This window comes from Haemaphysalis longicornis, unplaced genomic scaffold (genome assembly GCF_048455015.1).
Source record: "Haemaphysalis longicornis isolate Haplotype H1 unplaced genomic scaffold, Haemaphysalis longicornis Haplotype H1 scaffold_1, whole genome shotgun sequence".
NCBI lineage: Eukaryota > Metazoa > Arthropoda > Arachnida > Ixodida > Ixodidae > Haemaphysalis > Haemaphysalis longicornis.
The window spans coordinates 275,213,811-275,229,187 of record NW_027526203.1 but is presented as its reverse complement, the minus strand read 5'-3'; the positions used below and the strand labels follow the sequence as shown (position 1 = coordinate 275,229,187).

At 56.9% G+C, this 15,377-nt stretch overlaps 1 protein-coding gene across 1 annotated transcript in view; it reads left to right on the top strand.

The window, feature by feature from the left end:
- The window catches only part of N (neurogenic locus Notch protein), a 79,558-nt gene that overhangs the window by 41,839 nt on the left and 22,342 nt on the right, over positions 1-15,377 (top strand). Inside the window, exons 3-5 of the mRNA XM_077678217.1 lie at positions 11,937-12,211; positions 12,461-12,656; positions 13,631-14,460. Of these exons, the coding sequence (XP_077534343.1) occupies positions 11,937-12,211; positions 12,461-12,656; positions 13,631-14,460 (1,301 nt within the window). The remainder of the gene's footprint in view (positions 1-11,936; positions 12,212-12,460; positions 12,657-13,630; positions 14,461-15,377) is intronic.

Here is a 15,377-nt window from a genome sequence, read left to right as displayed (position 1 = left end):
AGATATATATATATATATATATATATATATATATTTTACATTTAATGGTAAGTTGGGCGTAGAAGCTGAACTAGAATAAATCGCTGGAAGTGACTCAACGTGCATCTGTGTCGATTTGTGCCACGGGGAAGGGGCTGTTGAACGAGGCAGGAAAGCGCGAAAAGGGGCCGGAAAAAAAAAAAAAAAAAAAGAAAGAGGCGGAAAAAGTTGCCGGATGTTTGCTTCTTGTTTGTGTTGGGAAGCGCGTGTGATTGGCGATTTGCCGCCTAGCCAGCGGGCGAGGGGAAGGGAGAGAGAGAGGGCTCCTTGCCGTTCACCTCGACTAGCGGCGAAGAAAGGCAGCGGCCGTGAGAAGACGTCCAGCGCCAGAACGGGCCCTTTAGCGGGAGGCGCCCAGTGGCCTTTGTTGCTCGGGGCACAAACGGACGGCAGCCTCCAGAAGTGCGCTCGACGCCGCGGCCGAACAGTTACGCTGGTCGCGTGTACAGGCGCAGCTGCCCGAGCACACACCCTTCAAGGGGGGAAGGGGGGGGGGGGGGGGGCAGCCAGCTATGCTCCCACGTGGACTAAATTGATATCAATTTGTTAATGCTGCGTGGTCGCGAAGACTACCTGGCGCCCGACCACTATGCGGGCCACGACTTTCTGGTGTGGGGAGAAGTTTTTTGGTGGGCTCGCTGCAATTGCGGGCTCCGAGATGTGCGGGCCGAAGGTCGCAGCTGCGTCGGCGCACTCTATCTGCGGCGGCCGAAGACATTCCAGCGTGCGCTTGGGGCCGCTTGGACCGGTTGCGCTCCTGCTGACCGGCATCGCGGCTTCTGCATGCCGATCACGCGCGCCCTGGGCTGGGATGGACGGTCGTCTCCCCCGGCGGATTTCTTCCTCGCCAGCCTGTTTTGCCGCCGCCGCCTTATCGGCCGCCATTGGGTTCGTTGCTGCTGCTGCAGTCGCGCCCTTCGGCGGCGGCGGCAGCGTCGGGTGGCCGCGCTGGTGCCTACGTGCGCCCCATCCAAATCAGCCGATCTGGGGCGCAGGCAGTGCCTTTTTTGCGCGGACCACTGGGAATCGCGGTTTCCCCATCGCCAGTCTTCCGTTATCGCGGCACCGTGAGACGGACCCCCTTCCGGCTGCACGGGGCCCGTCGTGCAGTCGCGTCCCAAGTGTGGTCGCAAGAGCTGCCCTCCAGTGAACACTGCATGTTTCGCGAAGCGCTGCACCCCTTGCGAATGGGTGGTTACGGGGCTACCTGCGCGCGGTTTGCGCGATCACTCGCCGTGCTCAGCAAATCGAGCAGCAAACGGCCGCGCCTTCCTGCATGCGAGTTGCACTTGTGCTTTCCACTGCCGAATTTCCTACAGCCGAAGGCGTGTGCTTGCAGTCGTGGGGTCATCCCTGCCTGGGAAACAATGAGCAGTCGACGCGGTTCGAATCGGGCCGTTACACGGGCCAAATGGTCCGTCCGCTGCTTGAACGATCCACTCTAAAGTCCTCCGTCTCGGACGCTCGATCGTCGTGTTAGGCGCGGTCCCGGGCGGGCTTAATGCGTCCCCGCGGCCACAGGCGCTTCTAGGAGCGGCCGGACAATGGGGCTAAAAGAAACCGCGATGCCCTGGCAAGGAGCTTTGTTTGCGGAACCGCCGAGGCGGAGCTCCCCCCATCGGCGGTCATTTCGGAGGCGCCCGCCAACGATCGCGCTCCATCCCGGGGCTGCACTAGATTGCCGGTTCCACGTTCGCGGTCCCCGGTTGATGCGCTTCCGAATTACTTTCAGCGCACGCTTATGACCGTCTTGCAAACAGCGCCGAAGCTGCTGCTGCATTTACAAATGAATGTGCATACCGCGGGCCAGTATAATAGGTGATGGACGAAACCCCCTCGTGTATGCTCACTCGGAGACGCCGCCCTGGTGAGGGCACTGCGGCGTTGCTGGTTTCCGAGAGCCGGAATGGACGCGAATTCTGCTCGTTGCCAGCTCGGCCGCTTTGCGCGGCCCACCCGACGGCGGCTGCTCGACCGACCCACTCACGCGCCGAACGCCAAAGCCCCGTCGAGCTTGCGTGTTTCTGCCAAAGGCGTCGTGCCGTTATTGTTAGCCCGCGTTTCCGAGCGAGGTCGACGTCGCAGCGGTGGGCGCATGTTCATGGCCTGCGTACGCGGTGTCTCGGAGAGGCTTCCCGTGTTCTTGAACTCGCGCGTCTCCTTCATGCGAGTCTGAAGGCTTGGCAGGGAACGGGCTGTCCCCGGTAGGCTTCGCGCACGCCAGCACGGCGAAAGCATGGAACCGAAGTCGTCGACTGTGCGATGCAAATAGCGCCGAACAGCTGAACTTGGTGAATTTATTGACGAGCGCCCAAGGCGTCCGTATCCTTCACATTTCAGTCGCCTCTCACGCGAGGTCGTTTCAGCGGTGAACTAGGTCGATTATGTACAGTGGGGTCCACTGTTAAAGGGAAACGGCGAGCGCGTGGCCACTGCGCTCCGCGAAGCGCCGGCGCCGAGAAGTGGCGAGATTCGGAGACAGCCGGCACATGCGCACTGACCGCGCTGACCGCACGAGGCGGCAGAAGCCGCTCTGTCGTCTGCTACGGCGCTCCGCTGCGTCGCTCAAGCTGAGGGATTTCGCACTCGAAGGATGTGAACGGCCGGGCGAAGCGCCGTAGCAGACGACACAGCTGCTTCTCCCGCCTCATGCGGCCAGTGCGCATGTGCCGGCTGTCTCCGATTCTCGCCACTTCTCGGCGCCGGCGCTTCGCGGAGCGCAGTGGCCACGCGCTCGCCGTTTCCCTTTAACAGTGGACCCCACTGTACACCTATTTTGATCGCAGTGGCCTCAAGGACTCCTGAAAAGAAATGGTACCCGTCCTAATAATAAGTACCAATCTTTCCCAAACTCGGGATGGTGGGTAGATCCTCGATCAAATGATTTACCACAAAAGCGTCAACAGGGCACAAGTTCGAAATTTTAGGCTTTGGAAAGAAAGTTAGAGAACGTGGAAACTTCTGAGTCCATGGCCCACTGGTTTTATCGAGGTGTTCCATGTCCTCGTGGGACATCATAAAAGGTGCTTGTCAAAGGCAAAGTCGAAACAGCGTAGGGTATGTATGTTATCGCTATCTGCATGCCGGAGCGTAATTAAAACAAACACGCAAAAAGAAACGGAAGAAATAGCTGGGAGGGGGCGCGCCGTTTGGTTCCTCACGAAGTCGCTAGTTGTTGGGGAAGCGTGCAGCCTTGCGTAACCTTTTAGCGCGTTTCCAACGCCGAAATCGCCCAAGGCAACGAGGGGGCGTGCATCGATGCTGCAGTGCCCGCAGAAATCGGGCTGTGCGGAGGCTGCCTACTACGGCCGCAAACCCTCCCCGCGCGTTGGCTGGCACGGCTGCCGGTTAGCGGAGGTTGAACGTGGCAGAGATGCCGCGGCTGCTCAGTGGACTGCATCGGCGGAAAATGGCGATGCTGCTCAATTACACGGCCTGATCGGGGCCGCGCCATGCTTTGCCCCGAGTGGGCAACACTGTGCGCCAGTTGTTGGTAGGCGCTAATAATATGATGAGATCTGCTCGGATGACGTTCCCTTCGTGAACGGCTAGTGCACGCAACGTGCTCCCATTGTCTGGAGCACGAGTCTACATTTATCCGCGTAGCTTCTGGCGCCGACGGCTTTCTGCAGCGCCTGGGCGCGGGTAGCACGCTTGTTTCGAGAACGGCCACTACCTTGTTAGCGATTGCGGTCTGGCCGTGCACTCAGGACGGCCGCTACCGCGTGATAGATTGAGGGATGTTTCTTCGGTTCGGGGGCTCATCCTGCGTTTCTTCCGTATGCTCGTGTCCCCTGTTCCCGAAGAGTGCGCGAATCACTCTGTTTAAGCCCTCCGGATCTCCCCACCGGACACTCTCGACTCCACGTCACCACCTCCGCCCGTTCAGCGCAGCCTTCTGCAGGGCACACTTCAACTTTTCCATACTTCTCCCTAATGCTAAGGACTAGGATGTAAGGGAAGGGTTAACTCTGGAAAGTTGAGAAGCGACTGTGCGTGTGGGCATGGAAGCAGTAGTGCACCAATGTGGATACGGCAGGGAGCCTTCAAGTGCACTTCATGCCCAGCTCACAGGGAAATCACTCTCCATGCGCGGCTCTCGAATGGCCTTTCGACTGTCGTCCCACGCACGCCCCCGAACACTGACCACTTTCCACACGCACGGGAGAAAAAAATGCGGGGCGAGAGTTTGCGAGACAAAGAAAGCGCTTGCTCGCCCTCCTGATTGTCTTTCGTCGCTTCCCGCCCGTGGGTCGTTTCTCGCTTAAAATTGTCGTCGGCTGCCGCTTTTGAAGTTTATCGGCGGTGTTGCAGAAAGTGTGTGGATGCTCTTTGTTTGGCTCCGGGTCATTTGTGCCGCGGAGCTTTTGTCCCGTCCCCCCACCCCTGTCGGAGCCGCCGTTGTCGCATGCGCACCGTGGCTCGGGAGACTACTGCTTCGAGGGCCACTTAACGCCTTCGGAAATGTCCTCTTTTCGGCCCCTTTCTCGGTGCCAGCGAAAAGCCAGGAGCAAATACAGCGCGCGGGAAGAACGGCTGCCGTGCTGCGCGATTTTGCCGCCAGGGCGTAGCATTTCTCACGCTTCCCGGGTTGTTTCTTGAAGAGTCGTTCGGCCGTTGTGCTGGCGCGTTCTCATGCCTCCGGCTTTGTTTAAAGTACGGCTTGTTTGCTTTGCCCGTTGCCTTCTTGGACGCTGTCAACTGTCTGGTCACGTATGCGTGCGGCGAGGGATGCCGAACGCGGCTGTTTCACACAGAAGGTCGCCTCCGAAATGTCAGTGGCCACCTTTTCCTTCGGTTGTCGCGCTGCGAACAAAAGCAAGGGACGGTTCGCGCCACAGCTGAAGCACAGCTCAGCCCACGCGGCCCCGAAGACGTCAAGCGCAAACAACAAATCGTTTGTGGCTGGTACGCGTCCAGGCGCCCCAGTTGAACGACGTACATGTCGAGAAGTCGGCACAAACTGTCTTCTTTTGTCCCGGCTTCCATTTTTTCCCTCTTTCTTTTTTTACCGTTGTCATTCCGCGGTTGAGTCCATCCAGCTGCGGCCGAAATCAAGTTCGGACGGCACTAGGGTCGCGCCGTGTGGGGCGCGACAAAGAAAATAACGTCGTGCTACGTGGTTTTATTTTTGTTCAAAATGTGAACCGAGAGAGAGAGAGAGAGAGAGAGGCAGGAATAAACGAATGGCGCAAAAGGCGCGCATGCCACCGAATTGGCGTTGAAAAATTGCCGGCGTAGTGCTGTTCGTCCGCGAGATTGCAACAGCGCAGCGCACGCAACATGGCCCCGCCGCCGCACAGCAGCCAGTAATGGGGATGCCAGAAGAAGAGAGCGGCGGCCAAGTAACGGAACAAACAAAAGAGCGAGCGGAGCGACAGCGGTCCTTCCGTCTCGCAGATGCCGCAGAGCTCTCCGTTTGCGGCCGATGACTGGGCTGCGCAGGCTTTATTATGCGCGCGTCTCTCGAGATGAGCGTCCGCCAAGGCGGCGGCTGCAGCCAGGAGCGCGCCGCGGCGAAAGAGGGATGAGCAAAATGAAAAGGGACGGCCGTTTCTGGGCGCGACTGGCCGGCCGGCTTGAGCGGCGTGCAGGTTTGGCCGGAGTAAACGGCGCCGCCGTGGAAGCAATCGAAGCAGGAGCGTCGGCAGGCCGCATGGATTCGTCGACCTCGGCGGGCAGGGCAGCAAACATGCCGGGGTGGGCGTCGCCCCTCTTCTGCGGCGAAGAACCCGTCCGACCGGTACACCACACTCACCTCGCCCTGGCCGAGGACGCGTTCGGAGCAGAGCGCGCAGTTTGCACATGCAGCAGGGCTTGTCGAGCGTTATTCCCGGCACATGTGTCGTCGTCGGCCGCGCGGGGCAACGGGAGTCGGAACGAGATAGATGCGTGTCGAGCCGAACCGCCGGGCGCATTGACCAGCAGCTCCCCCGAAAACCCGGGCGTGTTCGGCCGCGCCCTGGTGGGCCCAGCAGCGCTTGATGGGGTGGGGCACGCGTGCGACGGGCGCATCCCGGCGTCCGAGGCGCGGCAACCGGTCTCCGGGCCCGAGCTGGCCGCAATGGCTATTCAACGGGCGCGTCGTCGCCGGCTGCCCCCTCGTGCGGTTCACGGCAGCCGGCATAATCCGGTCAAAGACGCCAGAGTCAGCTCTGCGGTACGCGACGGCCATCGGCACCGCCTCCGGCTGCAGGCGCCAGGCAGAAGACTGCAGGCGCCACGCGAGCAAACTCGGGGCCAACCAGGCAGTGTATTCGGCGACCGCAGAATCTCGTGGGGTCAGAAATCACGGAGAGGTTCGATTCTGGTCGGCCGGCAAGGACGCCCGGCCTGCTCTTCGGCCTCAAGGCTGGGATCCTCGCTGTGTGGCCCGGGCGCACAGTCGCATCTCGGCCGAGGACGCGCGTGAGAGAATGGGCGGCCGCTGAGCACGGGTCACGGGGGCACCGACAGCTGACCGTGCGTCACGCGCTTGGGCACCAGCCATGCTGGGCAATTATTCCCGATGCGTGGGAGCACTGACTTGACACGTCTGCAAAGGTCGGACGACTGGAGAATGCCAGCGGGGTCACCTCGTCAGACAAAGCCAGCCGAACGATCGGATGGGACTGTCGGCAACCTTCGCGGATACTAATAATCAGGGCTGCACAGAACCTGCTCGCATCTTGCGAGGCCAGTCCTTGGTCGTTTCGAAATATTGAGCTTGCGCGGCCATACGGCCGTTTATTAAAGACAGCGGCCGGAGCGCAACAACTAATTTATGCGCGGGAGTTCGAACAAGGGCATACACATAAATCGTGCGAATTATCGTGTAGGCAGGAATGTTCATGTAAACCGACAATATATTTTTGTGATATGTAATGTGATATACAGAACTACATTTTACGTACAATGCCCGGCACCTGCAACTTGTTCACAAATCATCGAATTAAAAATTAATCATGTTTTAAGCCTGAGGGGAGCGGATTATAACAAGAACAAAAAAGACTCCTTTTATGTCCGTGCCGTGAGAGGAGGAGGAAGTGTACACGGTGTCCAGGTAAGGGCGATACGTGCCAGCCAAGCCTCAAAAATGCGGCCACACGTGAGCGTTAAAATGATTGCGACACCTTGCAGCTGTGAAGAGCATGTCAGACGCCAATATCAACACCGTCTAATGCTCGCGAAGTTCAAATCTGGCACCAATTAAGCCGGTACGTAACTAAAAATTTAGAGCGTAGCTAAAAACTTCTATGCAGCCGCTCCAAAAACTGCGGCCTTGATAAAGGGAAAGTTAATAGCCGAATTAAGGTGCCTCACTTTATTTCGTGCGTGAAACTAAAGAGCGAGGGCAACGTTCGTCGCCCAACATGCCGGTCCTATCTGTTTCTCTGTATACGTGCAGTGCGCATGAGGCGTGGAAGAGGCCATTAGCCGCAGACTTGTCGCCGTGGCGGCCTCCCCTTATTCGCTGCTCGGAGAATCTGCCCAAGGCGTCTCCCTAATTTGACGGCCCGATAGCCTCGGCAGTTCCATTTGGGCGCCACGACCTTGGAACCCGTAGCCTCGGGCGACGGAAGCCGTCGGTGCGTGTGCGCTCGTCTGCCCGCTTGAGTACGCCATTCCGGAAAAGAAAGGAGTCCTCATTTTACGTCCTGGGACGGCCGCGAGATAAAAGGGAGTAGGGGGCGCGCTTCCCGAGGAGCGGCGGCCGGGTTCCTCAGCCCTCGGGGCCACCGCGGTGCTGTTCTTGGAGCGGGGGCACCGTCTCGTTCCCCCTGCGTGAAGCCTGTTCCGTGAATAGGCTGCAGTCTTGTGTCTCATTCACAACCAGTCATAAGCTGGGGGTTTGCAAACTGTATGCAGTCAGCGGATGGTCGACCGAACTCGGACGCGCTTGAAATCACAGGTCTGTCCAGCATAGTCCGCTATCAGGCAGCGGAAGACCGCGGGGACTGCTGTAGGCGCGGAATAGCCCAACTCTCGGGTTCGCCATTCGTTTTCACGAGCGGGTACTGAGGAGTCCCAAGGTATTTGAAGTGCCTAAAAACAGCAGTTCCGTGCACTGCCACTGTCTGCCTTCTTTCAATGCAAGCACACTCTAGCACTAGTTCCATGTTTCGCGCTCTACTGCCTTGCAGACAAATGCGCCGCGATTTCACGCGGTGTTTCCGCGCGATCACCCTGACATCAATGCTGCGTGAATCCGTCACAGGCAACGCGCGAGTAGTTTCAGACATCGAAGCCTACTTCACGAAGGTATACGGGCGTAACGTTCCTCGGCTGCGCAAGTGATATCCTGACACATTTTAAAGGACAGCAGCGTTAAGTTACAATAGCAATAACGTTACGCAAGTTGGAGGGAACGACGAGCCTTTCAGTGGAAATATCTGTAGTTGGATGTGGGACCGATTGCGGACGTAATTGCGTTAGCTCACCTTGAAAATATTAAGAGGGCACGTAGAACCTTCGTTAACATTAAATGGCCAGAAGACAATCGGCAAAGGAACGACCAAAGGATATTTTTTAACGGTGAGCTCTTGGTCGTTTTCTTTAATGTGTACGGTGAAGCATTTCTCGAGGTTCGAGTAAAATTGTTCAGAAGAAAAACTATCGGAGAACTTGGCATCATTAGTGTAGTTGTTGCGCGGCGTGAGTGTCTTCGGTTAAGAAGCGTAGCTTATTTAGTGGCTCTAGTTGAGACTGGCTCATATCCGAGGCAACTATTTTCAAAAATGAGCTTTTAGAAAGCCGGAAAAGAGAATAACCGAGGTCTGAAATGAGTCGAATGATAAGCGCCTGCACAGTGGCACTTCACTCCAATCAGCAACTTGCGGATGTACACCGTAGGAGGACATGCACTCCTATGGAACTGCAAGCCGAAAACGATGCGTGAGAACTCCCGTGTGAAAAAAAAAAAAAAAAAAAAAAAAAAGTCGAGGTAAATTAGGGCTAAACTCAGGCCACCGGTGAACATTCTCTACGCTTAGCTGCCTGGTGGTCTTGTTTCTGTACTGTCTTCCTCTCCCCCCCCCCCCCCTTTTTTTGTTATTGTCTTCCTTTTAGCCTATTCTCTGAACAGCTGTCCGTTGAAAGTGTCCATTTTCGCGCCGCGCCTGAAGTGGTCGGCAGTGACACATCGTTAAAGGCGCGTTGGAACTCTGCGGCCACTGCCTCACCCCCATTCCATTCCTCTTTTTGTTGTTTACCCACTGTCGCCTTCGTTTAGGAAACCCGCCTTGATTCCGGGGTGTAATTGCGCGCGAATGTTTAAAATGTAAAATTTCGGGGGCTTCACGCCCCGAAACTACCACTGGGCTGAGGCGCGCCGTAGTACAGGGCTACAGATTGATTTAAACTACTTGAGGACCAAGAAATCTCTACGCACGGGCGTTTTCGTTTTTCGCTCTCACCAGAAAAGCGGCCGCCGCGGCGGGAACGACCTTAGCTATCAAGCTAAGCCTAGATTAGGCAGGACCTTAGCTCTAAAGCCTGCGCCTGGTGGCCGTAAAAGTGATCTTGTGCTGGTAATCGAAGGGAATCGAATTTCGACGGAAGCGTGCAAGTGGGCCACCAAAAACGGCGCGAAGTTCGACTCACTGGTGTTCACCGGAAGCGAACAAGAGGTGGCCATCAAAAACAGCTGAGGTGCCAAGTTCGTCCCATCAGTGTCACCTTTTCGGACGACGTTTGGTCCAGGCATGAGCCGCCGAATGTGTTCGTTGGCGGTCGAAACTGGTCATTGGCAGCATCTCAGGGGGACAAGCGCAGAGCCACTCAAACGCGACGGGTGATCGGGGCCAGAAGAAAGCGAAGAGCCCCTTGCGCGCAGAGAAAGCGATCCGAGGCATGTCCGTTGCGATGCCGGCTGCCCCGTCCTGGACAGCTGTAATCCCCTGGCGGAGATTCATTTATTTCGGGTCCATGGCAGAGGATTCCCGGACGGATTAGGCAACCGGGGACCCCTGCGGCGAGCTGCTACCGTGCTCTGCCCCCCTCCTTCCCGGGCGTCTTCTCGGGACGAGCCCATAGAGAAAGACGAGCCCGCCAGCGCCCATTTAACGCTCGCTCGGTCAGCGAAACAAACCGCCGCCTTTCTGCCTAGTGGATCGTGCCACCAGGCGTCTTGGAAGCCAGGCGAGTCGCTGATATTAGTCAGCCTTCGTACTCTTGCGACACGCGCGCATCCGGTTTGCTACTCGCGGCCCTCACTTGGCTGCTACTTTAGCCAATCAAAGAAAACGCCCTGCGTCTGGATGCCAGGATCTGGGGGGAGGGAGAAATCAGGCTGGCTGATATTACACGGTAAATAGATTTACAAACATTGCCACTTACAACATCTAGCCACGAGTGTGCGTGCTCGTAAGACACTGCCCTTTTTTTCTTTTTTTTTGCTCACAATCAACGCCCACAGAAATTCTATTCCACGTGATTCAAGCGAATCGTGGCCGCTTGCACCGCCGGAGAATGCAAAAAAAAAAAAAAGTTATCTCTCCCTGAGAAAGTGGATGCCCAGCGAAGCTGTTGTAAACCACTACACATGCTGATGAGAAGGGTACGAAGTGTTCCTCGTCGTCTCGGTGGGCTTGTCATGGGTCCGGCCTAGCCTGACGCATGCGCTGTCCCTCGCATGATGTCAACACCCCTTTCAAGAACACACGGGGGGCCATCATGCGGTTCCGATGCTTGTTTTGTGGTTTTTTTTTTCTTTGCACGAGTACTGAGCTCTATGCTGCACGCCTGATTAGCCTGGCGCATGCGTTCGGCGTCTTGGGCGATAACTGCTCGGTCCTGTCTGGGTTTTTTGTTTACGACACGAAATTTTTCGACCAGCAAGAGGAGAACAGCTTCGCTGTAAAAATGGAGTCTGGATTCACTGCGATAACGAAAGGCGTAGATACGCTTTTGTTGTTCTTTTTAAGACGCCCGACTGGGGGTCCCTCCACTGCACGCACAAATCCTGCTTGCGCCATTGCTAAATATTCGCGTGCGCTCAAATTTACGCGTGCCTGTGCGATGTGAACCTTCGAGACAGAGAATGGATGACAAATAAATCCAATTCGACCAAAAATTCGGCTGTTTTTATTCGTACGTTTTCACGTGCACATTTGTGCGTGTGTGTGGATCTGCCTCACGACACTTTCCTGCTAGCAAGCGCGCTAAGGAAGGGGGAGGCGGAGCTTGGGCGAGGTCGTCCATCCAACAATACCAGCGACCCGGAATTCAGCCCAATCCCGCCGCGGACCTTTTCTCCCCCCAGCTTGCCCTCCCGGGTTCCCCCCAAAGCCAGGACGCCGGCCCATTGTGGGCTTGCAAATTCTCCGCCGTACACGGCCAGTAGCGGCCACATAAAAGAACGCTGGCGTTATAGTTCAGGCGCTGCCATCTCGACAGACGGGGGCGAGGCGGAATCGCGAGCCCAGAGCATCTGTTGTTGCAAAGCGCTCCCCCCCTCCTCTCATTTGAACCCACGTTCCCGACGTCACGAGGGGCCGCCGTAAGGCTAGCACTGGCGCTTGGCCGCATCGACAGGGGATGCGGGAGGGAGCATTCTTTTCTTGAGCGAACGCTGCTTAACTTAAAAGGCCTTGTTTGGTTACTTTTGGTGCACAGTGATAAACGGCAGTACAGGCCAGCAACCACGGCTAGCGCCCAACGCGGTCCACCTTCGGCAGGCACTCCGAGAAGGTGGCAGCGAAGACTGAGTGCTGTTTACTTACAGGGACTATGGCTGCTCGAGACAACGTGTTACGGTTGTAGCGAAGCATGCAAACAGCCAGGGTGCTTTTGGCGTACTGCGTTCTCACCCTGGACAGCCTTGCCGTGGTGTTATGTTCAGCGTAAGAAGCGCGAGTGGTGTCTTCTCTCGTTGCAAGCGCCTAATGTCGTCGGCGCTTCCGCCCCTGTCCCCGCAGCTGCCCCCCGCTGTACGTGGGCGAGTACTGCCAGCACGCGAACCCATGCCACACGGGCCCGGGCTTCCGCTGCCAGAACGGCGGCACGTGCAATGTCGAGATGAGCGTGACCAACGGGCCCAAGTTCTCGTGCACCTGCCCCGTTGGTTACACGGCCACCATGTGCGAGATCAAGGTGCCCAACGCCTGCGACTCCCAGCCCTGCCACAACGGGGCCACCTGCCAGCTCCTCACGCTGCACAACTACACCTGTGCCTGCACCAACGGCTTCCGGGGTGAGTCGGGATGTTCGAGCCGACCAAGTGTTGCTGCTGCGGTGGCTCAACTGGCCGGGATAACAAACACTCAGTTCTGATCATAAGGCCCAAATTCCTCGAGGACTTATTCACTGACCATTCGTTTACGTGCAACTGTCGGTCGCTTTTTAGCGCGGTAAGAGGGGTGGTATATAAGACTATTCACAAGGAGGCGCTTCCAAGCGTCTCCACCTTGGGTGGGCACTGACGAGGACGTGGTTGTTGCAGGCAAGTACTGCGACCAGGTGGACCACTGCGCGTCGCAGCCATGCCTGAACTACGGCAGCTGCCAATCCAAGAAGGACTCGTACTCGTGCATCTGTGCGCCGGGCTACAGCGGACCTTCGTGTGGGGTCGACGTGGACGAGTGCCAGGCGAGGCCGTGCATCCACGGAACCTGCCTCAACACCCAGGGATCGTTCAGGTACGGCACATTCCACGGCTTCCTCTTCAAGCGACTTGTAACAACTGAAGACTTGTTGAGCTTTGTTCCGGGCCGTTGTTTAGCGGCGAACTGCGAGGGGAGTCATACGTTCCAGGAGTCCTCGTCCAGGTCTCCAAGCTCCGCTCTTGCTGATTTCTTGATGTTGCACGCACGAAAGCCGATTGGGCTGTCAACGTTCATTCACAGAAGCGTGCGCTTATTAGCACGGGATGTACTTCTACGCATTGGAATGTGTGTGGGCATGACTCTGCGCCATGCCACAGTTCGTGTGCGACAAGCAGTGCTTTAAAGGTACATATAACCGATTGTAAAGGTACATACAATCGAGTCCATGTCCTCAGCTGATATGAAAGCCAGCGTTTTACATAGGGGGTAACCGCTAAGATTGCTCACTAAATTGTTGGAAAATAATTTAATTTGGCGATAAAATTTCTGAAATCTGAAAGGTGGTGCCATGTAGTGTCTAAAACTGACACTATCGTACGTATACAAACAACTCCGTTGGTTTTAACGCGTGATTCGAAAACTGCACGAAGGAATAGGAAAGACTGCATTTTATTGTATTAGCTGGGGTCAAGTTTTCAAATACGTAATTTCACCTCACGTTCAGTTAAATGTATGTTGCCGCACGGTTCACTGTCATGGCTGCAGCATTCCTTTGGGCAGCATACGCAAGGCTGGCAGATCTAAAAATCCGCTTTCAGACGTTCCAAGGCCCTATCAGGAAAACCGTTTTGGTTCAAGGTGTTTCAAGTAGTGCCCTTTAGTTTGGGGAGAGCATGTGCTCCACAAAAATCGGTTGGTTGTCCCTTGAATCAGGCACGCGAAGTTCCGCGGGTATAAAGTGGTTAGTTAGCCACCTGTCAACCACGGTACCCGCGACCAGGCCAGGGCAGGCGTCGGGGGAACAGAGGTTGCATGGCTACAGTTGCCGCCTACTTTCCTTTCTCCAGCTGCGTCTGCGAAGCCGGCTACACGGGCCAACGGTGCGAGTCCAAGTACATCCCTTGCGAGCCCAGCCCCTGCCTGAACGGTGGAACGTGCCGGCCCATCGACTCGCTCAACTACCAGTGCTCCTGTCCTCCCGGCTTCACGGGCACGAACTGCGAGACGAACGTGGATGACTGCCCGGGCAACCTGTGCCAGAACGGGGCCACCTGCCTGGACGGCGTCAACTCGTACACGTGCCACTGCCCGGCCACGTACACGGGGCCCTACTGCAGCAAGGACGTGGACGAGTGCGCCTTCCGTCCCAGCGTGTGCAAGAACGGCGCCACGTGCACCAACACGGTGGGCGGCTACTCGTGTATCTGCGTCAATGGCTGGACGGGGGCCGACTGCTCGGAGAACATCGACGACTGCGCAGTGGCCGCCTGCTTCAACGGCGCCACGTGCCACGACCGCGTCGGCTCCTTCTACTGCCAGTGCGCGCCGGGCAAGACGGGCCTGCTGTGCCACCTGGACGACGCGTGCGCCAGCAACCCGTGCCACGCAGGCGCCATCTGCGACACGAGCCCCATCGACGGCACGTACCTCTGCTCGTGTCCCAACGGCTTCCAGGGCGTCGACTGCACCGAGGACGTGGACGAGTGTGCCCAGGGGTTCCCCTGCGAACACCAGGGCCTCTGCGTCAACACGCCCGGCTCCTTCCGCTGCAACTGCACTCGCGGTTTCGCGGGGCCCCGCTGCGAAGTCAACATCAACGAGTGCGACTCCAATCCCTGCCAGAACGAGGGAACTTGCCTGGACGAGCGCGGGGGCTTCCGCTGCGTCTGCATGCCAGGTAAGTCTGCCCTGCGACAGGAACGGCGAGAATTTGCTCGGATTAATGGGCGACCTCAATTGGTAGGTCCACTGTAGCTGGTCGCGATGGTATGCGTTTTCCGATAACAAGGCCGTCGCGCGATACCCCTCGTTATCAGGAGCCGTGCTTTCGGAGTAGCTCCGGATTGGCCATCCCTGTTCATTGCCGGCGATCGCTTGTCGAAAACTTGCAAAGAGTCCAGCCGCACTTCTCTGGCTCACGCCTGTCTGACCAAAACGGGTGGTTCTTTGCAGGCGCAAACTAGAAAGAGATCGTCCGCAGTGATGAGCGAGTACGATTAAGGCAACATTGTTAGCGGGCAAAAAAGGAGCCCTAGTTGAAGAGCAATATGCAAAAAAAAAAAAAAATCTTCATCCATGATGTTTTTGTTGTTTGTCGGCGCAAACCGACTGCTTGGTTTGTTGGTGTAAATGTAATAAAATCCATTTACAGCCAGCAAAGCAAGCAGTCGATGACCAGGCCGTTCCGTCCAGGAATGAATGGGGAGAAAGGGAGTAAGGAATGCAGAAAAAGTGAGCCACAGGTGGAATCCTTGGCCCAGGGCTCCACTAGGAGTGGCTCCCGCCTTGGCTCTGTCTAGCAAGTCCAACTGGTCCTGTTGTGAGGCGCTAAGCAGGTCCGCTTCCCATGTCTCAGTAGTAGTAGGTCATCGGGAGCGTTGGGGCCCTGGCTCCCAGATTCGGGAGCAAGCACGCCCAACGTTGGGCAACGTTACTAGAATAGGGCACGTCGAAGTTGCGTGCTATCTATCTTGCGTTCGTAGCGCCGTCTGGTAGCTGGTAGACCTAGCGGCCTTGTTGCCTTATGCGTTTACTCTGCGGGGTATGCGCGCTAGCGGCGACTCACTGTTGGGCCGCGTTCTGTTCTCTGTGATA